The following is a 27,995-nucleotide window of genomic DNA, read 5'->3' on the forward strand; positions in this document are numbered from 1 at the left end:
AATAATAATAATAATAATAATAATAATAATAATGACGATGATGATGATGATGATGATAATAATAATAATGACGATCATAATAATAATGACGATGATGATGATGATTATGATGATAACGATGACAACGACGACGACGACGACGAAGACCAGAAAATCGTCCTTCTGGTATCGATCGATTAAAATGACCCTCATCTTATTTTTAAGAATCTCAAATCTGGAACTCCAAGAAAGACATCTAGCGGGACTCGAATACAAGGCACACATGATTCACCACAAGACTGTCAAACAACACTAGTTCACACAGCCGCACAAATACGTTACTAAGTTAAACTTGACAAAGCATGAATTTTTGAGATTTCCCCCTCATCAAAATAAAACTATATAATATATGTAATATAAAACTATAATAATAAATGACCAAAAAGAAAAAAAAAAAGTCTTTCAATTAAACTTTATGTTTGTTAAAGAGTACGAGGCAGATAACTAGTTGTTATCGTAATTTACAACATTTTAGGCGATCAAGAAGATGATTGAATAATATGTTTTTCTCTAACAAGAGGAGTGTACGATAACAAGAATGCGAACTTATTTCACTTCATTTTCAGAATGTCTGAAATGCTAAAAATCTGGAGCTTGTAATCCCGCATACGACGCAGTTTTGCTACAGATGTAGCACGTGCTTGTCTCTGAGAACCTTGATGACACAGAAATAAACATCGTTGGCGGAAAAGAAAACGTGAAATTCTTCCATGGTTCATTCATAACATCCCATATGTTCATCATCTTGATGTATGGTTGACATATTGCGCCTTGTTCGTTCTGCCGTCCGTAATATCCGAAGAGATGTTAAAAAATTGAGAGGGTTGATTATGTAAAAAATAAGGGCGGTGTCAGAAGTCTTGTGATCATGAAAAATATATTTTGGGGGTCAAAATTCTTCCGTACTCCCATGTTATTTTTGTCCCAACGAGCACAGAAACATGGCAAATCTAAAAATTATATACTTATTTTTTATAGATTGATATACGAGTAACTTGCAAACTTTTTCTTTTTTCCTTTTTGGATTAAGGGCAAAGTCCTGATTAAGGGTAATTTTATCGCCCGTTGACTCGAAAGATTATTTATAAAATCTGCTAGGGCACAATATGGTACCCATCTCGATAGGTCATTTGACGTTGGGGATCGCGATCTAGCCGCTGTTGCCAGATTCATTTGCGTGCATCTACAGACTACAGAATTTATCACCTGACCGATTTAGATTGGTGATGGCTAAAAAGGTTCGTTGCGATCTATTTTAATTTCCTCAATACAGTAGTATAATAATTAAAGTATACGAGTGTCTCCACCAGTACATTAAACAAACAATAAAATAAGAAAGAAAGAAACCAAATAAAAAACAAAAACAAACCAAAATAAAAAAAATAAACTAAAAAATAAAATAAAAACGCATAAAAACAAAAGAAAGAAGAAGCAAAAAAATTGATATTTTTTCTCTTGTTTTGTCATGCTCAGTTGATATGGCTTACTACTTTTTCTCAGGTATGGTTTTGTAGTTTCATGTGATTGATAGATGCGTTGTGTGCGTTTGTGTGTGTGTGTGTGTGTGTGTGTGTGTGTGTGTGTGCGCGTGCGAGTGTGTGTGTGTTTGTAGAATGTATTATATCCCACTCCCCCACCCCCTTCTTTTCTCCCTTCTATACTTGAGGGAATACGAACTTGTATTTGTTGCATGTGTCATTCGTGCCCTCCACATTCCATTCATTTCCCTCCTCCCATTTCGATTAAAATTAATCGATTATATTATATAAAACATTTCCTCTCAAACCTTGGAGTTCCCTGAAAACCTCGTGAGGTCACAGGTCATCTAATATCAATGTTTGAAAGACGATATTTCTGGCCAAAATGTTTAAATATTTGTCTCTCCAGGGGTACGGCAGTTAACTGGTTAATAAATAGCAACCATTCTCCTCTCTAAAATAACAAAACTTAACTCTGATATTTTTAAACTTAAAATTTCATTTTCAGCATTTAAATCGTTCCTATTTAATTTTAATAAAGCCATAGTAAAAAAAAAAAGCAAGAACAAAAACAAAACACCCCCCCCCCTCCAAAAAAGGCGAAACAAAAAACAAAAACAAAACAAAACTAAACAAAACAAACAAAAAAGAAAACAAAACAAAACAAAACAAAAAAAAACCCCCCAAAAAAACAAAAAAACAAACAAAACCACACAAATCACGTACGGTGGTATTTAAAATCTTGGGCAGAAAACTTGTCCTTCAAATATTGACCCTCTTCTTTCCAAAAACTCGTCGATATGCCCCACTTTAAAAAAAAAAAGGGTGTTAAAATGGCAATGTTAAAAAAAAAATCCATTTGCTTCGAAAAGAGGCTAGCTAACTGTTCCCAATATGAATAAATATTTTTTACTTATTCCTTCTTACACAACACTTCTTTTGTGTACTTGTAAGCCCCCGCTCCGCTTTATCAGAGTCCGATCCTTTTACTCATGCACCAAAACATAACAGCGTAAAAAAAAAAGGAAGAAAAGAACAAAATACCAAACACGTGTAAAGTATCGGGCTCAAACCCCTTCTTCAACCAATAATTAAAAAACACGTTTTTAAACTCTTTCTATTTGGTTTACGATGGGGTTTGAGTTCGAAATGATTCGGATTTTTTGTTATTTAAGCTATTGCGTCTAACCATTTTTTTAACATTAATTTTTACAGTCCACAAGTTTTTAGTAGCTTGGTATTCCTCTCACTGAGCTCTTTAACTCTGTGGTGGATTTGTGTCCGTATCTAAGTAGGTAGGTTGGTGTAGGCGGGTTCGTCAAATAATTTCTTCATTCATTACCACAATAACATACAACCACTCCGTTCTTGGAATCCATGTTTGAGCATAATTTATTCTAACAAAGGTAGGCCTCTGGATTACGTAACCGGACGCGCTTTTAAATTCATTTTACTAGTTTGAAGAAAGGTAAATAAATATTTACAATGCGTGGTTTCATGAAACATATGTCAAGAATGTCTTCTTCTTCGTGCTCTTGCGAAAGTTATGCAAATTAAATTTGATCATTATTTTATTATTATGACGTCGACCTTTTTAGGCCAGTTGTCTTTATATAAAGTACGTTTCGATGAATAGAGGGGTGGCACAAGATTTTTTCATTGTGGTGTAAGACAGACAGGACACACTCGGGTATTGTGGAGTTTAAGATTTAAAGAGCATCTGTAAAAAAAACCCCAATAAAATTGTGAGTAAAAACTTTAATGAAACACTCTGCCATTCTGCCTAATTAGATTTATATTTTGCGTGTCACTGTGCCGAGAGTCTTATTCAATTAAAAAAACAAAAACATTATAATACAAAAATGTGACTCGTTGAATCAATCTGCTATTATGTTGGAATGATCTAGATCGACGTGTACTTATTAGCAGGTCTGACATCCCAAATTGTTATGGGCTTATTATATTGTTGTAATGGAAATGTGTACTCTCAAATCAACGTAAAATATTGTCCATTGCAATCAAGCCCATGATTGCATTCCCTTCAGACCTACAAATATGTACACGTCGGACTAGATGAAGAACATTGAGTTTAATGTCAAAATGATAATAATTTTTAAAAAATAATAATTTGAAGTTGTTCAAAACGTAAGTATCCAAACCCAGTCTCCTTAATGTGAGTTTTGTTACGCTATTGTAATGAGAGTATAATTTCTTAGTCATTCTCCTTACAGCTCTATTGTGTATCATTTCAATCCTGTTGATACCAGTTTTGGTGTAGGGATCCTGTACAATGCTTGCCTATTCGAAGATTGGCCTTAATGTTTGTATATATTATTGAGTGTATCATGTTTGTCATGACATTGGCCTTGTGAGGAATTTATTATCAGTTTATAATTCCATCTGGTAGATAAAGGACAATCAAACACATTTGTCATCTGAATAAATTGGTGTTGTTCATTTGGATGTGATCTCCTCATAAACACTGAGCTGAAATTGAGACGAACCTGACCTCTTGTTAGTTCTGAAGAAATGCATACGCACTCATTTCGACTTTTCGCTCCCCAACTCTTTTTGTACCTTATTTTCGTGGATCTTTAAAAACGGTCTTAGAATCTTATCTAAAGAATTTATGGATCAAAGGAATCTCAAATTCCTTGGATGTTTTGTGGAGTTTTAGATTTTATTGCTCTCAGCATAAGAAACATTGCATTATAATGGCAATATTTTGTGGGGCTTTCAATGAGTAAACACGTGGCCTACCTCCTCAAACTAGTCATATATTGTAGTAAAATACATGCCAGAAAGTATAGTTTAAGTTAAAATATTTAATAACAAGCAATTGGAAATTTTAGGTTTCGGGGTTTTTTTTTCACTGTAAGGGACCATATTTGTTAGAGTTTAAATTTATCCACATTTTTATATTTCGAACCATGGATTTGATTTATACCATCTAGTTTACTCCGAATAAAACCTTTTTGACCCAGTGGATGACATGTTGACAGAAGCATTATGTCTATGTAAAGCTTCAAATACCGTGCAGTCGATGTACATATATTTGCAGGTCTGATAACTGGACGCAGTAATAGGTTTGTTTTAACATTGTTGCAATGGAGAATATTTTGTGTTTGTGTGAGAGTGTATCCAATACAACAATGAGATCATAACAATTTGGGATGTGTGAGAGTATTTCCATTACAACAATGAGATCATAACAATTTGGGATGTGTGAGAGTATTTCCATTACAACAATGAGATCATAACAATTTGGGATGTATGAGAGTATTTCCATTACAACAATGAGATCATAACAATTTGGGATGTGCGAGAGTATTTCCATTACAACAATGAGATCATAACAATTTGAGACGATCAGACCTGCAAATAAGTAAACGTTGCGTACAGTAGATTTCTTCCTTGTCGACTTCCCTATTTTGTGTTTGTGTTTACTATAAACAAACCCACCCATCCCATCCCATCCGTATAGTCACACAATGTTGTGAATTGTGAGTAATAGTAACAAATAACTGAGTAAAAGCCGGAGATGGACCATTCGAGTCTACTCAATGGTAAGCCAGTTTCATGTAGTGGACAGCTAGCTGTTTTATAGATAGTTCGAAGATGACGTCACTCAGGTCTTTGTTATTGTTTTTTGCCATCCGCGTTTATGAGTAATGCTCACTGAACTGTATTAACCTGACTATAAACGTTCATGGATACACACAGTTTTGTGTGTTGGTCCGTTATACTTCCGGATGGCAATGTTATGAGCTTCCCAGCCAAGCGCATACTATCTATATCCGGATAAATTTGACCCATAGTCACGATAAAACATGAAATGTGTTAATAACATTTAGGTAAAATAAAACTGGATGGAATATGGTGTTATTTTCAAATAATACTTTAGAAAAGATAAACGACAAGGAATCTTCGTTTTTAAACAGAGGTCCCAGGATTGAGAGTTTTTTTCCAAGACGAGGGTCATTTAAACCGATCGATATTAGAAGAACGAGTTTTCTGGCAAATTTTAAATGCGCGTCTTTCCCGAGTGATACAGGTGGTTAAAGTTATGGGTCATCCTCGAGAGAGAGAGAGAGAGAGAGAGAGAGAGAGAGAGAGAGAGAGAGAGAGAGAGAGAGAGAGAGAGAGAGAGAGAGAGAGAGAGAGAGAAGAGAGAGAGAGGAGAGAGAGAGAGAGAGAGAGAGAGAGAGAGAGAGAGAGAGGGAAGAAGAGAGAGAGATGAGAGAAAAGAGAGAGAGAGAGGAGAGAGAGAGAGAGAGAGAGAGAGAGAGAGAGAGAGAGAGAGAGAGAGAGAGAGAGAGAGAGAGAGAGAGAGAGAGAGAGAGAGAGCACTAAAATGTTGCCAGAATGTGGTTGCCGGCACACACTTTTTTTTACTGTGTTTTTCTTTCTTTCTTTTTCTTTTTTTTATCTTTTTCTTTCTATTTTTTAAAAATTATTTTTTTTTACTGTCATAGAGTTTTCGTCTGACAGCTATCTATTAGCAATGAACTAAGTATAGGTTTTTTAAGCAGTCAACTTTACACATTTATTTGTGGTGTATAGCTTCAACTATCTTTTATTGTTTTACAAGCCAGAATGGACTAATATTATTAGACTACATAGTAAAAATAAATATGCATGAACATTTGTATATGCGTGTTTCCATAGATTGACTATGCTCAGTAAATGCGCATTACAATTCTTCATTCAGTCCTCCTGCAGAAAACATGAGGCCGAATTGTAATTATACAACATGCAATCCACCTGTTTGGCTCTCTTCTTTTATACTATCACTCCTACAATATCCACCATTACCCAAAGCTCACCCATTCTATCAATCGCCACACCAAGCATGGCTTGGCTTTGTTACTGGACTATATATGGTATAATTGGATGAAGCATGCTTTAGTTTTAAAAAAAAAATAATTAAACAAGTAGATAATTTTGGTTATACGACAGACACGAAATATTCTAGTCTTTGCCCATATACTGGCAATACAAGGGGAAGTTTCTATTAAATCAAGACAAATGCCTATGGCAACAGGATAACAATATATTTATATAAATAGAAGAGTTCTAAAAAAGTGTTGTTTTTGTTATTGTTGTTGTTGTTAAAGATAATTTTTAAAAAATAAATCATCCCTCTTTAGTGCATCATTGTTCGTTGTAAAATGATTAGCCTTTGTAGTTTGGAAATGAATATTGATGACTTAGACCATCGACTCTTAATTAACAAAGGCATTTTAAAGTTAAAACCACGGAAAAGTCAGCATTGAACATTGCTGCTTTTGTGTTGAGCTGATTAATATTAAACCAGTTAGTATGTGAATTCACTGATAAATTAACATTGTGATAGCTGTGGTTGGTTGTATGTATTATATTGACATCTCCCAGCTATAATATCATTTTGTGAGATAAGTTGCTTTTAAACAAAAGACGTAACGCCCCGATGAATGAAATTGTGTACCTACTCATTCATACAAGATTGTTGACTTTACTCAACGATTGTTGACGAAACACCAATGGAGCTGTTCACTTAATGGGTGGCTAAAGAGTTATTTTCCGGCGAGACTTACACTTGTCAGCAACATAAAAACTCTTTGTCAATTAACTCCATTTTGACATGAATAGCAAAGATCATTGATGAGAACCAAAAAGACAACGCCCTCGCGTGAGAAAGTGACATGAAAGGGTTTCAGATTACGATTGACATAAAATTACTTTAAAAAATGGGTAATGGTTTAAAAATACAGATTTTTTCCTGGCATCCCCCCCCCCCTCCCCGATAAGATTCTGCTCTCAGTATAGATTTTATAAAAGTAACAATAGTAAATAGATAACAAACTAAAGAAGCGGCTGAAAAATGTCAACTCATATCCCCAGCCGCCCAGATCACAATGCGAATGCCTCATTCTCTCGGTCATCATCTCAAATGTCTGGGTGGGGTTCTTTACCTCCCATAGAGGGTAGGAAGGCACTTACAGCGTATTCTATCCCCCGGAATTATCTGTTTTCCAACACGCTTTCTGTCTTTTTCTTGGAATTAGATTACTTGGTTTTGTCCAGGCCCTGGTCGGATACCCTAGCTGGGAGGGAAACAGTCAAATGTATAGTTAGAGTTTTGGGAAATGATATTTTTTGTCTTGTTGTCTTGTAAATCGTCTCTCTGTTATGCACTGTATTGTTTTGTTTACACTTATGATTTGTAAACATTTGAGTGTATCCCTGTTAGAGGGACCTGTGCTTGTGTCTGGATGGGACCTTTAGGATGGTGTGCTCTTGGAATCTACATCTGTTTTCTATTTGAACAAATTCCCCTTTGTCTTACCTTTTCTTGGGTGCTTTAATTGTAATTCTAGAACTTTTTTACTATCCCATTTTCTTTCTTTTTACTGGCGCTGATATGACCTTAATGTGTTGCAAGCGCCGTAAAACCCTTAAAAACAAACATCTCAAATGTGACTCACAATGTCAATATCTGGCATTTTGTTTTTCTCTAAATGAACTAGATTAAGAAATTTTTTTAATCTTTAATTATAAAATAAGCAAAAATAACAAAACCCCCCCCCCCCCCCCCCTTAAAAAACAACAATACAAAAAACAACAACAAACAAACCACCCCCTCCCAAAAGAAACAAAATAAACAACAAAACAACAAAACAAAACCAACCAAACAAAAAAACAAAAATTACTCACTTCAATGAAAGCAATTCTTTTAACTAATTTTGATGAGTTCATTGGGTTCAGCTCAAAGTATAATTACCGTACTTGCGGGTCTGAGAACCGAACGCAATTGTGGGCTTGATATAACATTGTTGTAACGGAAAATATTTGAGAGTGCACTTTTTTGTAGGTCAGATAACCCAATTCACTATGGTTGTAATGGAAATCTATAAAACAAATGACGCAAAATATTGCCCAATACAATACCTTTTTGAGACGACTGGTCACAATTTAAAAATTGAGTAGACCTACGCCGTTTCCAGGTTCACTCTCACACCTGTACTGCTGTAATCTGGAAAAACTCATTTTAAAATTTGGCCAGAAAACTCGTCCTTCAAATATCGATCGATTTAAATGACCCTCATCTTTGAAAAAAAAAAAACAACCTCTCAAACACGGGACTTCGCGAAGTCCCAGGTTTGAGAACTTTTTTTTCCAAGATGAGGGTCATTTAATTCGATCGATATTTGAAGGACGACTTTTCTGGCCAAATTTTAGAATATGGGTTTTTCCAGAGTACATCAGTGTACCATCCGGGGCCATGTATGGAATCCATCTAGAAAAATATAGATAAAAAGGTCGACAGATTATATTTTGTTGTATTCTATCTCGATAGGAAATGGTTTATTAATTCACCACTTCCTGTGATCTCAAGTGCTGCAACGTGTTATTCTTCCACTTTAATTTGTTTTTAATCATTGCCAAACATTTCCCACCATAGAACTATCCCTGTCTATTTATATAAATCTATTTAAAAGCGATGATTGCAAAGAAGAATTTAGTTTTTGAAATGTTTGAATTGTGTTTTTTAAGGTATCCACCTGCTAATTCTTTGATGAAGACCAAGTTACAGTAGAACACGGTTAAATTATAACCCCAGGACAATCGTTTGAATGAGATCCTATCTCTGTCGGAAAGTTGAACCACTCAATGGCTTAGCTCCTTGTAGCAATCAACTTTCCTCCCCCCCCCCCTTCCCCTTATTCACCCCTTTCTCCATCTCTCCGTGTCTTTTCCCCCTCCTATTCCACTTCCCTCTCTTCTTCTTCTTCTTCTTCTTCTTCTTCTTCTTCTTCTTCTTCTTCTTCTTCTTCTTCTTCTTCTTCTTCTTCTTCTTCTTCTTCTTCTTCTTCTTCTTCTTCTTCTTCTTCTTCTTCTTCTTCTTCTTCTTCTTCTCCTTCTCCTTCTCCTTCTTCTTCTTCATCATAATAATCATCATCATCATCATCATCATCATCATCATCATCATCATCATCATCATCATCATCATCGTCACCATAAACTTATCTTTTTACCATTACGTTCTTGATCCAGCTATTTGAAAAAAAAAAAACAACTTTGGGCTCGTCACGTGTATCGTTATAAAGGTGTTGCACTGTACTCAGCGGATAAATAATTCCTAATGATATATCATGGATGGTTCCTATTAAATTTATATCAATACCATCCCACGTATTTTATCTTATTTCCTGTTTACCGGTTCCATCTGCTAGATAACTTGAATTCTGAATGGGCTGTATGCTCATTCAAAACGAAGAACCGACATTTCACATTTCCGCCAATGCGCGCTTTTCGTATGACGGCACTTAGACAAGATTCTCAACTATCATGTCTGTAGGCTACCCCTACTCTCTTCCACTACTCTTGTTTTTTGGAATCATTGAACGAATTCCCATTCGTAGCGATGTTTCTGTCAGCTCATGGCAGGCGGCGATGGAAATATGAAAAAAAAAAGAGATTGTAAAAAATGATGAAAGAAACAAAGCAAACAAAATAAAAACAAATAGCAACATCATCATCATCATCATCATCATCATCATCATCATCATCATCATCATCATCATCATCATCATCATCATCATCATCATCATCATATCATCATTATCATCATCATCAACAACAACAACAACAACAACAACAACAACAACAACAACGACTACAACAACAACAACAACAATAACAACGTCAACAACAACAACAACATGAAAAAAAAAGAAAAGAAAAAGACCCCCCCAAAAAAAAAAAAACAAAAAAAAAACAACAAAAAACAAAAAAAACAATTAAAAAACAACAACAAAATAACAATAGACAAAAAAAAAAAAAAAAAACCCAAACAAGCCAACAAAAGAGAAAAAAAAAACCCACCCACATCACTGAAACACCGAACAAAAATATATCGGAATTCGAATAAATAGGATGCTTAATCAGGATTATGAATAACGAAAAGAAATGCATAATTAACATTTCATGAATATGAAACAAAAAAATTCAGAACTCTTCCCTTTCAAAAATAAATAAATAAATAAATAAATAAATAAATAAATAAATAAATAAATAAATAAATAAATAAATAAATAAATAAATAGATTAATAAATATATGATAGAACATGTTTGATAATAATAATAATAAAAAATAATAACCCCCACTCAATAAACAAATAAAAAGCAAACTAAAAACAAGAAAACAAACAATACAAACAACCAAAAAAAATATATACCGCGGTACTCAGAGCGAAATTTGGCGCGCTTGTTTCCGTAGATTCTTAGCATTCCTAGTCAAGTGTTGCCGTGCTTTGCGTTGTTGACCTTTTCACAATTCCAAGTGTATTTGAGTGTGGAGGGAGTGCGAAATACTTTAGATATTCATTCTCCATCCAGGACCCGAGTCAGATGGAAACTTTAACTAATGCCATATGTTGATTTTGGTAGAATTTTGTGGATGTGAGGCAATATAGACTGCTCATAGATATTGTTAGATCGTCAACACAATCCAATTTTACTAGATCGTCAACAAAACCCAAGTTTTCATTGACGGATCAGCCGATTCCATTGTGTCGCCGGAAGTAAATCTCTTGTTTGTTTTTTTTTTTTTTTGTCTGAAGAACAATCAATTGAGGCTCTGTTTCCCTCGTTTCGATTCAAAATAAATCGATATTTTTAATCAAATATTTCGTAAAGAATTGTTCATATTAATAGAGCAGTAAAGTTAGGTGCTCCTAACGTAAACAATAACAAGTTGCTAGTGATTTCCGTTAGGGACCGGAACAATTTACGCACAATATAGGTCTCCCAATTTTGTAGTTTGAGTTGTAGGCAATACACTTTCAGTATTGAAAATATGTTTACATAAAATCTAACAGTTGCAGAAATAATAATATAAGGCTAAATTATTATGAAAATCAGGCTCCGAATAATTCTCGTTTTGTTCACACCAGCGCAATAATTTGCTTTGGTCTAAAAATAGATAGACTGTAACTTTTGATAAATTTTAGAAAATTGTACCTTTTGTTCCATAAAATATCCATATCTAGACATTATTTGATGCATGATCGAGTATTTATGAATATGTGTTTCTTTTGCCACCTAACAGCCAAATTTTAAAGGTTATTTTTTTCTATTATTTACATTGGAACGTGAGCTGTCAAGACAGGAACATGTGGTTTGCCACGTGCTTCTCGACCTTTGTTTACGTTTGGGGCACCTAACTTTACTGCTCTATACATTTCCTTTTAAAAGGAAAAGAGTATGACAATGAAGTGGGAGTACTTGCATTGAATACCAGTTAGTGGTTCCTCTCATTATTTTGAATACAATCAATTTTTTAAAATTTATACATACCATTTTTCGCTCTTAACATTGGGAAAGAATTCTACGTTAAGTGAGGGGAATATAAAAGATATTAAATGCAGAACATATCTCTCTGTGCCCAAACAAAAAGCTCCGTTGAGTTCTCTTACGAAGTCGAAAAGTGTATTGTCAATAGAAATTGTGAGGTGATTTGGCAAAACCCGTCGGATGTCGTGGGAGCTAGTTTTGAGATACTAGCGAATAAAAGTGAAAAATCGTAATCTGCATGATTTTCTTTTTTTCACCCCAGCGTATATAGTATCCATCCAACTACATTTTCACGAAATGATTTTACAATTTAAAATTTATAAAGATTTTAATTAATTTTTTTCCCGAGCTCCATCGGTGTAAAAAATATATCTGTCTTTTCTTAAAAAGCGATTTTCTCCATTTAAACCATTTTTCACCCACTCACTTCAAATGTGATTAAAGTGGACCTAAATTAAGACAATTACAAAATTCAAATTGCACTTTGTTCAGACATGGTGCCTCTATTCAAATATGGGATTTTAATTTTTCCGACACCCGACGGATTTTGCCAGATCACCTCTCAACTGAGTTCAAATCTTATTAAAAGCTGGAATAATAAATTATGAGTTGATCGACTTATCGTTGAACTGACAGCTATGCTTATAATATTTGTGCACAGGTCACGCATATCTCTAAAAAACTTGAAAATTGAGCAGTTTTATTTTCACTTTTTAATATTTTATTTACTATCACAGGTTGTCACCGTATTATTTGGATACTGGAAGACGAGGAACAACCACACTCATAGGACTCAGCGCTGATTCTGGACAGCTCAACATTTATGTGCATTGTTTATTTTTGTTCTCAGATTCCGTTCTAAACAGGCAATTTATAATATAATAAACACAAATAAACTCCTTTGTTTAATGTGAAATATTATTGGGACGTTTTTCTAGTTATTTGTCAATTATTTGTCGGGTTTTTATATTATATTGCTCATATCTGAAACGGTATTCGTTTCAAAGAACAGAAGTTATAAGCCTACACTATTGACGTTGACACAATCTGCCTACTGCCTGTGTAAGATAATTTCACATTCACAATGCTTGTGACTTCTGTTTCTGTCTTGGTATTGTTCCTGTCACTGGAGTGTTCACACGGATATTACACCAATGGACACTGGACAAGGGTGAGTCGTCACCTATATTATAATAAAATATATTTCTGTATGCATTAACATGAATTATTATTATTGTTATTGTTATTGTTATTATTATTATTATTATTATTATTATTATTATTATTATTATTATTATTATTATTATTATTATTATTATTATTATTATTATTATTATTATTTTAGGTATTATTATTATTATTATCATAATTGTTATATCATCATTATTATTTCTATCATTATTATTGTTATTATTACAATATTATTATTATTATTATTATTATTATTATTATTATTATTATTATTATTATTATTATTATTATTATTATTATTATTATTATTATTATTATTATTATTAAACACGAACTTCAAGGCGACTCATAATTACCATTACTATCGGCGTTTCTCCCTTTTCAACAAGTATAAAACCTTTGATCCAAATCAGTTACAAATCTTCAATTTCTTTTTCGCGACAAACTTTTGTTCCACAATGATATTTAAAAAGTTTATTTAAAACGATGAGTTAACTCAAAGTATAAGTCTAGTGTTTGACCTAGATACTTGTTTGTGGTGCTTGTTAAACTCTACGTGTAATGGACCACATCGTATCATTGTGTTAGTAATCTACAATTAGTGTGTGAAGTATACCTACTGTTTCAAACGTAATGCCCCTCACTGAATTTTATATAACTTTATTATTTATGAACCAATTTGCACCAAATTTAAAAGAAAATAAAAACGAACATTCGGAAGCAATATAGCTACTGCATCCCAATTCTTTTGTTATTGTCGAAACTACAGACACAATAGCTATTTCTTTGACATGAACAGAAAAAAAAGCATTCTGTGTTCAAAGATATATCTGCATCTGAAGTCACCAAGTAAAGTTCAACTTGAAATTCGCATGGAGTGTTGAATTGATTCCAGGTTGAAATGGCATGTAACGTCTGTCAAGACAATCAGAAGATGGTTTGAAAGTTTTAGGCAAAGTGGTTGTCTTTCGGGAAGCCATTCGAAGAAGGGGGTTCGCATCTTAAAAGAGCATGTGACGAAAATGTGGCAAGAGTTCAAAACTGTGCGGAGACATCTGAAAAAGTCTGTACGTAGACGGTCTCATGAATGGGCTTGTCAAACAGCTCAACAAATCCTATATCAAAAACGATCTAAAAATAAAGCCCTATCGACATGTGCAAAAAGCAACAGTGTGGGCGGCTTTAAACGCTCAGGACATCATTGGGCCATTTTGGTTTTGTGATGAAAATGTAGAGATACAAACTGTTACTGCAGATCGGTATGTCAAAGTAATGGGGCAATTTTTGGCGATCTTTGGGACGATTGTGTGACAAAGAAGAGCGACAACAGCAATGATTTATGTTGCATGGTGCAGCTGTGGGGACACGGTAAAACATTCCTTGACCTGGAACTGAGCTCATTTTAGTGATCGTGTTATTAGCCGTTGTAGAAGCATCCCTGGGCCTCTTACAGTTCCGATTAGAATCCTCTGGATTTTTTTCTTTGGGAACATTTGAAAGACCAAATGTCAGGTGCAAGATTCCAGAGTCTTTAATGAACCGAGACATCGAGTGGAACAGTCACTAGTAAAGGTTATCGATCCGCAGCTTTGTGAGAGAGCCACACATCATTTCATCACGAGAGCACGCAAATGTATGGGACGCAAAAGAGGTCATTGCAAGCATCTCCTTTAATAAATTCGCGATATACAAGTGGATGTGCTTTTTCTGTTAAATCACATAACTTTTTCCGAATGATTCCAAAATGTTATTGCTTAATAAATATATTGTATGCTCAACGAACTTTGTGATATTCGATATTCCACAAGAACATTAAGTTTGAGACACCTGGTATAAGATATTAAATGCAGAAAATACCTCTCGGTGCCCACCCAAATAAAAAGCTCCATGAAGTTTTCTTACGAAGTCGAAAATGTATTGAATTTGAGTCCAAATTATTCAACACTTGAATCATACACTTTGATTTGGTCGACTTACCATCACGTTCATTGTGCGGACACCGTTCATTGAAGGGACGCTATGCTTGTGTAGTGTAATATCAGGTTTAGGATTTTTATCTCTTTGCAGAATTGCTTACTTGCGATTAAAAAAAAAATACTTCACAGTTTTCAATGGGTAAAAAGAAAGTCACTAATGATAAACCGCTATTGTTTAACTAAACATTTGCCGTCAAATGCACTGAAAAGCTCTTAAATATTTTTTTTTTCAATAACGCCCTTCCGCGCGACATCATAAGGAACTCGGGATGCCGTCGCTTAGACATTTCATGAAGGAATATAGATAGTCCATCAAACAAACGTATGATGTCAACAGGAATCACCCATGTTGTCCAAGATGAGCAAATTGGTTAATGACCTTGCTGGAAAAAAAAACAAAACAAGAACAAGAACAAAACTAAAATACCTGAAAATAAACGTTGAATGACATCTTGGGTGGGGTTCCTGACCTCCCATAGTGGGCATGGAGGTCACTTACTGGTTAATTAGGGGCAGCATGGCTCAGCGGTCCGGTCTTTGCTTCGTACCGAAAGGTACCGAGTTCGATCACCCGCCACTGCGCTGTGTGGCCTTTGGCAAGTCATCTCGCCCTAGCTCAATTTGCGGCGCTGCACTGCGGCTGACGCCTGGGTTATTCCAGTCTTCCCTTGGAATAGACCCTAGAGACAAATTTCCCCTTTGGGATGAATAAATGGAATTTTATTATTTTAAAAAAAAATGTTTTATTTACTGTGTCCCCTATACCCCTATATCCCATAGTGGGCAGGAAGGTCACTTACAGTGTCTTCTATACCCCTATATCCGTTTTCAAACTTGCTTTTTGTCATCGTCTTGGAATGAGATTACTTGGTTTTGTTTGTCCGTTCCTTTGTCGGGGTCCTTGGCTGAGAGGGAAATATTCAAATGGATAGCTAAAAGTTTTGGGAGATTTTATTTTTTTCCATTGTAAAACATCTCTCTGTTATCTATTGCTATATTTATTTGTTATTGTATAATATTGACATAAGCATTTGGGTGTGTTCCTGTTCGTAATATGTTGATTCCGGATGATGTCTCTCAGTACAGCTGTAACTAAGAACTTACAATTTTGCTGCTTTTATCATAACTGACTAGAATGAATTATTCACTGTCCTGTAATAGCTCTTATTTATTTATTTATTTTTAAATTTTTATTACACAATTCACTGATGTAAAAAAGGCCTCCTCTGTCTTTGTGACCTCTTGCAAATGCATTTCCTAATTTTTCAGAGTAGATTTTATTTATTTATTTATTTATTTATTTATTTATTTATTTATTTATTTATTTATTTATTTATTTATTTAATCAATCAATCAATTAAATCATCAAATTATTTGTAATCATGATTTATTTTATTTTATGAATGCTGTTTTTGTTCTCTAATGACAAAACAATGTTGTTGTATTTTTCGTCATTTCCTTTTTCTTCAGTTCTCTAATAAGTATTATGTGCAGGGCAATGTGCACTTATGTGCAGGTCTGATAACCCAAATGGTTATGGGCTCATTGTTGTCATGGAAACACTCTCAAAATCAATGCAAAATATTGTCCATTACAATAATGTTAAAGCAAACCCAAAAGTGCGTTGGGCTATCAGACCTGCACATATGTGCACGTCATGCAAGGTCATGATAGATTCATAGATTTATGATTATTATGGGTGCTAATTTTAACAATAGTTAGTTTATTTAGATAGAATCCATTGGGGTTATAGATAATATTGGACGAAATAGTAATAGAAATAGTAGTAATAGTAATAATATAATCCTCATAATAAATTTACTTCACGATTCACACAGACATTTTTTTATAAATCAATACAACAGGGAACATAATGTTTTAATGCATTGGAATTAAGACTGATTGCAAAGGTACCCACATCCAAGAACTTTACAAAGTTCCTCACTCCAACCACTCACTCCTCCTTCAATACATTTTATACGGACCTATTCTTTTCACAAAACATTCCTGTTATCCCCCCCCCCCTTCTCTCTCTCTCTCTCTCTCTCACATACACACACACACACACACATACACACACACACACACACACACACACCTCTTCCTGTATTCCTTTCTCTCTCTCTCTCTCTCTCTCTCTCTCTCTCTCTCTCTCTCTCTCTCTCTCTCTCTCTCTCTCTCTCTTGCGGATATGCGGTCTTGTGGTATGACACTCGCCTTCTGATCGGAGTGTCCAGGGTGTGAGTCCCGCTTTGGACGGCGCATAGTTGAATCCCTGGAAAAGGGCCTTTACTCACCGTTCTCTCTCTCTCTCTCTCTCTCTCTCTCTCTCTCTCTCTCTCTCTCTCTCTCTCTCCGAAAAATTGCAATATCGCCTACAGGATAATGTCTTGTCCTACATGTTAAGTGTTGCTGTAAGCTGGGGACCCCTTGTAAAGCGATTTGAGCACGCTTATTGGATATTGCGGTATATAAAAGCTCAAGTTTACTCCATAGCCGTATAATATTTTTGGTGAATGCTGATTTTATAAGCAATTGTTTTTGAACAAAGTGGAATCAGTCACAGAAGTTACAGCTGTGGTTCGTCATATGATAATAATAATAATAATAATAATAATAATAATAATAATAATAATAATAATAATAATAATAATAATAATAATAATAATAATAATAATAATAATAATAATAATAGTAATAATAATAGTGTAACTATAACCACAATAATTTATGAATACATTACACTTATTTAAATACAATGATTGTTTGGTTTTGACATTTTTCTTCTAATTTGAATATCACTTTATGGGTTAATTATGATTTTACACTTTTATTTAAGTCACTATTGACATTATCAGCTAAAATGTGTCACATTCACGTTTTCGCTCAAAAGCCTTTTGCTGATCTACTTAACCACAGTTAACTGCCGTAAATATTTACAAATTAGGCCAGAAAACTCGTCCTTCAAATATCCATCGATTTAAATGACCCTCATCTTGGCAAATATTCTCAAACCTGGGACTTAGCAAAGGACGAGTTTTCTGGCCAAATTTTTAAATGCAAGTTTTACTGTTTTTCAAATGGACTGGGCCCGGATCGATTTTGAGTCGGGTGATTTTTCCCTCTGCCCCCTCTTTCCACCCAGCAGTGATTGGGAAGTTGGGTTTGAATAAACTGTTAGAAGGTGCATTCATTGCGATAGACCAGCGTTTTATCTAAATAGTAGCTTGAAACGGAAGATACAGGGTTCGAGTTCCGCTCAAAGCGGCTCATTGTTGAGTCCTTGAAAAAGGCTCTTTATTCACATTCTCCCTGACCGTTAACAGCGTTGTCTCTGTCGAAAAATAAAATGAAATATTAATATCGCCTAACAGATATCATGTCTCTTCCCAAATGTTAAATGTTGCTGTTGACTGGGGACCTCTTGTAAGGCGTTTGGTGAATATTGCGCTATATATTTGATTAAATTTTGATTTTCGTCTTCCCTCAAGTTAAAACAAACCAATCACAAACTAAACAAAACAACTTAATTTGGATTTTCGTCTTCCCTCAAGTTAAAACAAACCAATCACAAACTAAACAAAACAACTTAATTTGGATTTTCGTCTTCCCTCAAGTTAACACAAACCAATCACAAACTAAACAAAACAACTTAATTTGGATTTTCGTCTTCCCTAGCAACCAAGGTGTCCTAATTTCAACAAACCGTGCCGGCTTCAAGTGGTCATGAGGGACAGTTCCGGCAATGATCTCCAAACCATTGAGACTGGAACGTGCACCTGCAACCGTCCGTTCAATTGTTCTGATGATTGGAGTAAACCTCGTCACGTGGTCTCGCGAAGACTTATCTCTGACAGTGAGTACATGGATTAAATATACGTTAACACAAACAGACACACACACACACACTCTCTCTCTATCTCTCAAACACACTCATACACATACATTATTTATATCTGTATAGGTAGAATGAAGTTGACGTCATTCAGGTCTTTGTTACTGTTTTTTGCCATCCATGTTTATGAGTAATTCTCACTGAACTGTATCAACCAGACCATAAAATTTCATGGTTACACATAGTTTTGTGTGTTGGTCCGTTATGCTTTCTGATGGCAATGTTGTGAGTTTCTTAGCCAAGCGCACGGTATCTTTATGACCAAAGGGCTAGAACTGAACTGGTTCAGATAAGTATGTCAGTATGTATATCGTAGCGTCTTTCCACGATGCCTCATTCATTGCCCCAGTACTGGGTGTTTTTTTAAATTTTTATTTACCTCCCATTCATAGTGTGCAGGAGATCACTTGCTGTATCTTCTATCCCCATTTATGTGTTTTCCGAGTTTGCTTTCTGTCCAAAATGTTGCGATTAATCGCAGTTTAGTTTCCTGTCCAATGTTGCAACATTTTACACATGTATAGTAAACTCAAACCAGTTATTGTAAACACTGTTCTTAGTCCACCACAGCTGAGCAATTTGATTGAATCAAAAACCACATGCCCTGTATAGATTCTTGGAATACGATTACTTAGTTTCGTCCTGACCATGGCCGGAGTCCATGACAGTCAGGGAGGGAATCAGTCAAATGTACAGTTTTGGGAGATGATATTATTTTTCCTTATAAAGCACATCTCTGTTATGTACTTTTACATATTTTTGTTTTGAATGTTGTATAATGATTTGTAAACACTTGAGTGTATCTTTCTTTCTGGGATCCGGTGCTTGTGTCTGGATAAGACTTCGGTGATCTCAAACTAAGTCGAACGAAATTTTCATCGTTTCCTATTTGCACCTTTCCCCTTATCTTACCTTTTAGCTTGTGCTTTTAATTGTAAATCTAGAATTTTTTGGGTATCACATTTCGTTCCTTTGTAATAGCGCGAAAATAACCGAAGTGGGTTGCAAGCTCCGTAAAACTCTTAAAAACAGACCAAAAAACAAACAAAACAAAAACAAAACGAAGCAAAAAAAAAATAAAAAAAAATTGACGTCTAATGATAAAAAAAATTTTAAAAAACAATGCAGAGAAAAAAAAAAACAATCCCGGTAGACTATATTATGGAACCAATTTTCCATTGGATTCTGTACAAGTCGCCTGTTAGGCATAACTTTTTGTACTGCTGACTTTTAGAATATGACACTCCCTGTATAGGCGGGTATACATTCAACCCAGAGTCGGTTGGGGTAATGTGTGTAATAGGTCTTACTGCTATACAAGGACAGAATATAATAATAATAATAATAATAATAATAATAATAATAATAATAATAATAATAATGATATTAATAATAATGATAATAATAATAATAATAATAATATAATAATAATAATAATAATAATAATAATAATAATAATAATAATAATATAATAATAATAATAATTAAAATAATAATAATAATAAAAAATTATAAATATAATATATAATAATAATATAATATAATAATAAATAAATAGTAATAATAAGATAATAATAATAGTAATAATAATAATAATAATAATGATAATAATAATAATGTAATAATAATAATAATAATAATATAATAATAATAATAATAATAATGAATAATAATAATAATAATAATAATAATAATAATAATATAATGAATAATGTAATGATGTATGAATGATGATGATGATGATGATGATACGACGACGACGACGATAAAAAAAAATAATAATAATAATAATAATAATAATAATAATAATAATAATAATAATAATAATAATAATAATAATAATAATAATAATAATAATAATAATAATAATAATAATAATAATAATACATAATGAATAATATATAATAAAAATAATAATAATATTGATAATAATAATAATAATAATAATAATAAATAATAATAATAATAATAATAATAATAATAATAATAATAATAATAATAATAATAATAATAATAATAATAATAATATATTGATAATAAAATGGGATATAATATTATGTTGATGATAATAATAATAATAATACAAATAATATATATAATAATTAATATAATATAATAATAATAATAATAATAATAATAACATAATGATAATAATAATAAAATAATATATAACATATTAATAATAATAATAATAATAATAATAATAATAATAATAATAAATAATAAATAATAATAATAATAATAATAATAATAATAATAATATATTGATTAATAAAAATGGTGATGATGATGATGATGTTGATGTTGATGATAATAATAATAATAATACAAAATATTATATTAATAATAATAATAATAATAATAATAATAATAATAATAATAATAATAATAATAATAATAATAATAATAATAATAATAACAATAATAACAACAATGATACTGATAACAATAATAATAATAGTAATACAGTCCACTCCGGATAATCCGGATAATCGCAACACCTTGGGATCAGTGAAAATGTTGCGATTAACCGCAGTTTAGTTTCCTGTCCAATGTTGCAACATTTTACACATGTATGGTAAACTGAAACCAGTTATTGTAAACAGTGTTCTTAGTCCACCACAGCTGAGCAATTTGATTGAATCAAAAACCACATGCCCTGTATAGATTTTGACAATCAAAAGTAGCTTTGACGCAAGCCGACATCTTACTCAGATTGGATTAACTTTCATTCTTTTGTTCTCAACGAGTCGAAGAGTAGCTGTGATGAGAGACAATGAGCTCTAACCAAACCCATTGATCACAATGCACAGTTGTCAACCCCACAATGAAGGATATCGCTGTCTCTTCTTACAACTGTTATTGTTATTGCCTACTGATGTCTAGACCCTACCTGCCCCTTTGTCTCCTTATCTAATGGTCACAAATGACCTCACAAACCCATACTGTAAAGCCCCGCCCTCTAATAGGGTCGTGACACACTACTGTAACATTAAACCCCACCCACTCTCGATTCTTCAACCTGTCATTATATCAATGATAAAACTTGATGAGATTTTGTTTGATTGATTTCTGAAATTTGCCACTTTTTGATGTTGAAAATGTGTTGCAATTAACCGAAGTTTGTTGCAATTAACCAGTGACTTTTATTTAGAATTAATTCCGTTTCCTGGGAAATGTTGCGATTATCCGGAGTAGACAATAATAATAATAATAATAATAATAATAATAATAATAATAATAATAATAATAATAATAATCGTCATCAATTATCATATTCATCATTGTTGTCATCATATCACCACCACCACCACCACCATTGTCATCGTCATAGGTGTCGTGCGTTGTCGTCGTGGTTGGTGTTGTTACTGTCTTCATCACTCACCATCATCATTAATTGAAAATATGTATTTCTCTCAACCCCAGCTCACAACATGACCCTACAGATGATGTTCTGCAAACCAATTGAGCCAAAAAGTTTCTGTCAACCGGGTGAAATCGTAAGTAGATGCCGAGAGTTTTTCTCTTTTACTTTTTTTTGAGATAGAAAACCTTGTAATTTCTATAAATTACCGTAATGTGAAATGAGACATATTTACGTCCTTTGTGCAAAGATCTTCATTTTTCTAAATTGAAAAAAAAAATTCTCTCAACTTTATCTGAGTTGTCAATCACACATTAATATTTTTTAAAGAAAATAAAAAGGGGAAAAAAGCCTTTCATAGCAACAAGCCCCGTGGAGTGTTTATCCATGTAGATGCAATGTAACTAACGGCAGGACCATGTTTTCTTTGCTTGTGTTTTTCTATATGATTTTTGCTTTAAATGCTTATGCCGTAATGTGGATTTTTATATGGTTAATCTTTTGGCGGCGTTGTGTTTAGATATCTGAAACCAATTTTAATCTCAAACTATTTCAGTGATATCTTTTTTTTTTCACGATGGATTTTGTTGTCAAACCTAATTTTTACCCATCCTTTTCATCTACACATTGCAAGAGGTTTTAACTCACCACTTTATTTAATTGTGTCGCAAGCCACAAGTGTAGGCCTAAGTGTCGTTAAACCCCTAAAGACAAACACAAAAAAGGATATAAATTCAATCGTTTGCTTTGCATCTAAACCACCCCGACATAATACCATTTTGAGGTGGTGGGTCATATATTCTTGGCTTTAATTTCAATATCGGGCATCAACGGGTCCACATCCATACAATAGAGGTTTGAGACGGTTGATCACATGTTCAGTTATTATTTTGAAGCGCCTCAAGCTAAATGCAAACTGGATTAACTTGTCTTTCTAATAATTTATTTATCGTCTCTAGTCTCTTGAAGCAGTGGGTTCCTTGGCCTTGCCTACTGACATTGCCGCCTATAATTGTCGCTGTGGTACATCCCCCCTGGTGCTGAAGGAGAGGAGCTTTGGAATTGACAACCAGATTCACCACCATTACGTATGCGCAGAACATGTTGTAAGTATGACTTTACTATGAAGGAATGAGAAAGAAAGTACCTGAAGCCATAGTGGTAAAGTCTGCATTTGTGTTCTTAAGGTCTAAATTTTAGGTCCCTCGTTCGAGTCCCATTAAGGGCAGTGCAAGTTAAGTCCTTTGAAAAGGCTCTTCACTCACATTCTCTCACTGAACTCATGTGTGAACTGAGTATCCAATCCGAAGTTGCTGCTTCATGTGGTTGCTCAGACATGTTCAGAGATGATGTTTCATGCACGAATAGTACTGGAGAGAAATGGCTGTGCGAACTGATTCTGGAATATGGCAGTGGCATTGCACATGTATTTTCTTTTCTTCTGTGGGTTTTCATTGTGTTAATAGGGATGATAGTGGTTCCCTGTCGGCCCTTGAACAATGTCTTCAGCTTTGCTAAAATCGAGCAGGATTGCATAGGTTTGGCCCTCTGAATTTATGGTGTTTACGAAGTCAGTACAGGTTGTAATTAATTGTGATTCGCATGACCGATATCGCCAAAAGCCATGTTGCAAGTCAGTTATAATCTTGTTTTGTTCCAAGTGCTTCATGATTTTGCTGTGAACTATAATTTCTAGTAGTTTACATGATATTGATGTATGAATGGGACAGAGGTCTTCAAATTTCTGAGTTTTAGCTTGGGATTCAGCATTTTTTCATAGAAATACCTCTCGTTTTGGTCTCTTGTGTCGAGACAGACTGGTTTGGAATTCTACTATTGGGATAGAAACATGGTCACTTATGCCTGGTGTGACTACTGCGCTCTGCACCATGTTTAGTGAAATGTAAAATAACAGGTCGAGAATGGAACTATCCTGATGCAGGTTCAAGTCTCTGGCGGTTCCAACAAAGTCCATTTGTTTCTATGTTGTTTGGAAGTTTTTGTGATGTTCTTCATTCCAAATGATGTCAGGTAGGCTAAAGTCCCTGCCAGTGAGAAAAGATTTTTTATGTTTTGATATGGCCATGCGCAGTGTGTTGCAAATATATCTTCTGTCATCAATGGTACAATCAGGTGGTCTGTATATCGATCATAATATAATAATGATTGGTGGTCTGCTGCCGTTATGTGGTTTGCAAAAAAAAAGATTCTTCAGTGTTGTCATAATTCAATTGTTCTTACCGCTTGGAATGTTCTGTGCCAGAATGAAAAAAAAAATAACAAAAGTAGCGCCTTACAGACGTCAAGTTTAGTTCTACATGTTAAGTGGTGATATTATTAGCTTGGGACCATCAGTAAAAAGTAATTTCAAAGTTTAAAAGCCATTGAATTAATGTAACATTTTAGTGTTTGTCATTTCAAGAAACTATGTCAATTGTTCTCGATAATTTAAAATAAACTTAATTCAACTAGTATCATATTTTTATCCATAACTTCAATTTTGAGCATTTCCATCACACTGAGATAATACTTCCTTGTTACAGTGGATCACAATATTATGACATGACATGAAAGTTGTAAACATTGTAAAACTTTTGACAACTAATCAAATATTTTTCTCCCTGTCTTCTCAAGAATGAATGCGAACGCACTAGCCCCTGTATGACTATTCAAGGGGTCAGCACGAGCACTACTTACAACTGTAAATGTGCTAATGGATTTCATTGTCAAATTCCCGAAGTTCTGAATGACGAAGAAGTCATCTATGGTCACTGTAACCCATAAAGTCTGAAAACCACGTAGCCACTGACCACAAAGACCTTGCAAAATCAATGATTTTAAAATTATTTTGCTGTTTGTGTTGAGATAGCATTGCAAAGAGAGAAAAGTATTATTATTATTATTATCATGTTGATTGGTTGCATTTCTAAAACAACAATTACCTGTTCTCATGGTTTGGAGTAGATTTTATGATAGATTGTCGTAATAATGGAAATTATCGGCATCCTGTCTCATTATACAATACAGCTTTTGTTGTAGTTAAAATGTATTTAACAGATTTCAATGTTTATCAAAGCCATCAGACAAAATATAGATTAGATTTACCTACATATATTTATATATATGATAGATTGAATTTCACGTGTCATATCACTAAGTTTATGAAGAACTTTAGAAGATTTCATGTACCGTGGAATGGGTTGACTTAGGCCAGATGGGCCGATTATGACCGGCCTCCAAACGTGGCCCCCAGATTGAAAATTATTTTTAAATGTACATCATTTGAGATTTCACCCTTTCCCACATTTTAGAAATAGAATATTGGACAGGTTATTTCAATGTCAAGATATGTCATGTAAAGATGACGGTCTTTAGATTACATTTTTAACATCTTTATGTGATATTTCGTGACATTGAAATAACCTGTCCGATGTACTTTTTCTAAAGTGGTGGAAAGGGCGAAATCTATCAGGTGATGTACAGTTTGCCATATTTGTTCAATAATTTTCAGTCTGGGAAAGGGGGGGGGGGGGGGGGGGGGGGCACATTTGGGGGGTTGGTCTTCGTCACCCCATTCCACAGTATTTAATTTGGAAATGCAACATTTTCACCTAGATGAATTCTTTGTCTAGTCTTTAATCTTCATTTGTTAAAAAAGTTTGGAATCAAAACTCATTCCCCGCAACCAATTTGATTAATTTTAAAATTAATTTGTTCCATAACCCAAAATATTTATTCAATTATGTCCTCATGGTTTGGAGTAGATTTTAGAGAATTGAAGCTAAAGACAAAGAAATGTAAAATAATGAGTCTTTTACTTTTAATCCTTACTGGTATTTTAATTGTTCATGATTTGTAATTGATTTAAATAACATTGCCTTTTTAAACTAATCTTTATTTAAAATTTTTTTCAATACAAGTTCATGATATCTTTACATTTTTTGCAACAATATAGTATGGGTAAAATGAGAAATATCAAACTTGTTGGTCATTGTCTAATGTTTGTTTCGCTTTCTTTTCTATAATGCTAATTTCATTCTTTAATGTCGCAAGAAAAAAAATATGAAACACATATTTTGTCTCACTCAGCAAACCAGCACTGAGTAGAAAAAGAGCTCAGACAGTTATGGAGCACGATTGTAGGCCAATGGATGTACCCTTGTCCTAGCACCTGGTGAAAGATTAGTTCAATTGTCCTAGCTCCTCCGTATAAGAACATTTAATGTGAAAAGATGGAAGGGAATGTTTTGAAGGGTAAGGGAGAGGTTAAAAAATTATTAGAAGGCGGAAACAATAGATACTTTATTTAAAGAAAACCTGTATTAGTATTTGATGATATTTTTAGTCGGTTAATGATGATAAATGATGCATATGAAAAAAAAAGAAAAAAAAAAAGGATTTGAGTTCTGCCATAGCCATACCAAAGAAAGAAGGGCATTGCTTATATGAAACATAAGACAGACAACAATAGTATTGTAAGGAAAGGAAAATATGAATTGCTGGGTTGCTGTAAAATATTATTGACATAGTTGGGAAGACAGAAAAAACATTAAGCTGTAGCCCTCCTAAAAATATTGTAGAGTTGGGGGGGGGGGGGGGGGGGGTGAAGTGTTGAGAGAGATAGAACAGAAGAGAGAGTGTGTGTGTGTATGTATGTGTGTGCGTGTGTGATAAACGTTTTCAATTTTCTCTGAAGAGCTCAAAACTGCCACATAATATTAGATTGGACAAGAATTGAGAGATTGGATCATTTTTTAGATACCGCACGTTATGTGTTACTGATACAATTCTTGATGACTAATTGCCAAAATTGTTTTATTTTATCTTTTTCCCCCCTTTAGATGATTGTTATACATATTTTATTAACTCAATTCACTAATAACTAATAATTACGTTTTGTTTTTATTACAAGAAATTATTTTTGATCCCTTTTGATATTTTGAAAAAATATACTGCGCTTATTTTCAAGTCAAGACTGACAATATTATTATCAATATACCACAATATCCTTTTTCTTAAAGTGATCTACATTATTTATCTATGTCGAATACTAATACTATTTAAGTCTGGACATTTTGAAAAGACTTTCTTTGTTTTGTTTATTTTAATTAGTTTGTATTTTATTATCTTTCCTACCACAAAAATTATCAAGCGTAAAACTTGTAAAAACTTGAATAATCTTTTTTTTGTGTAAAAATTGCAGTGTTTTAAAAAATTCATTTTCAAACACAAATGTTTATATGTTCTTAAAAATACATTTTCTGCATAAACTACTTTTTCTTCATAATTTTATTTCATGAAATTGAAAAGGATGAATTAAGAGGTTAATTATGTTTTCTTGAGTAACAGTCTGGTAAAAAACAAACAAATTAAGCCTAAAAAGATAAATTATATAAAAACACCGTATCTGTCATGATACATGCCTGAAAAATAAGATTAAATAAGCAATGTATTTTGCTAGTTATGTTTATGTAATGTTTTTCATTTTATTTCCAAAACAAATTTTGTTTGAAATCCAAATTTTTTTAACAGTCTAATTTTTGAGTTCCTTTTTGTACTGTAATGCTACTGTAAAATAATTAGATTGAGTTTCTTTGACGTCCACATACTAAATAAACGTTTTGAATTCTATGTCTATGCTTTTGTTTGTTATTAATCCTACTAATAATTCATCTCTTTGTTGAGATTTTCTGAATTGGTGGGCGGAGAGGTC

The 27,995-nt window shown here is 33.4% G+C and overlaps 1 protein-coding gene across 12 annotated transcripts in view; it reads left to right on the forward strand.

Moving 5' to 3' along the window:
- LOC144979612 (uncharacterized) overlaps positions 1-27,913 on the forward strand; it is a 51,511-nt gene extending 23,598 nt beyond the window's left edge. For 2 of the 12 annotated variants that reach the window (XM_078926397.1, XM_078926402.1), the window contains 5 exons: positions 12,594-13,027; positions 18,702-18,879; positions 22,345-22,418; positions 23,242-23,388; positions 24,917-27,913. In XM_078926397.1, the coding sequence (XP_078782523.1) occupies positions 12,941-13,027; positions 18,702-18,879; positions 22,345-22,418; positions 23,242-23,388; positions 24,917-25,066 (636 nt within the window). In that variant the 5' untranslated portion in view covers positions 12,594-12,940 and the 3' untranslated portion in view covers positions 25,067-27,913. Of the gene's footprint in view, positions 1-2,806; positions 3,263-3,760; positions 3,838-10,788; positions 11,085-11,738; positions 11,803-12,593; positions 13,028-18,701; positions 18,880-22,344; positions 22,419-23,241; positions 23,389-24,916 lie in introns of those variants that run through there. The other 10 variants (XR_013646742.1, XR_013646741.1, XR_013646744.1 and 7 more) reach the window with 10 other exon arrangements.
- The last annotated feature ends 82 nt before the right edge of the window (positions 27,914-27,995 follow it).

The sequence above is a fragment of the Berghia stephanieae genome, chromosome 9 (assembly GCF_034508935.2).
Source record: "Berghia stephanieae isolate SIO BIC M18660-M18661 chromosome 9, UCSD_Bste_1.3, whole genome shotgun sequence".
Taxonomy (NCBI): domain Eukaryota; kingdom Metazoa; phylum Mollusca; class Gastropoda; order Nudibranchia; family Aeolidiidae; genus Berghia; species Berghia stephanieae.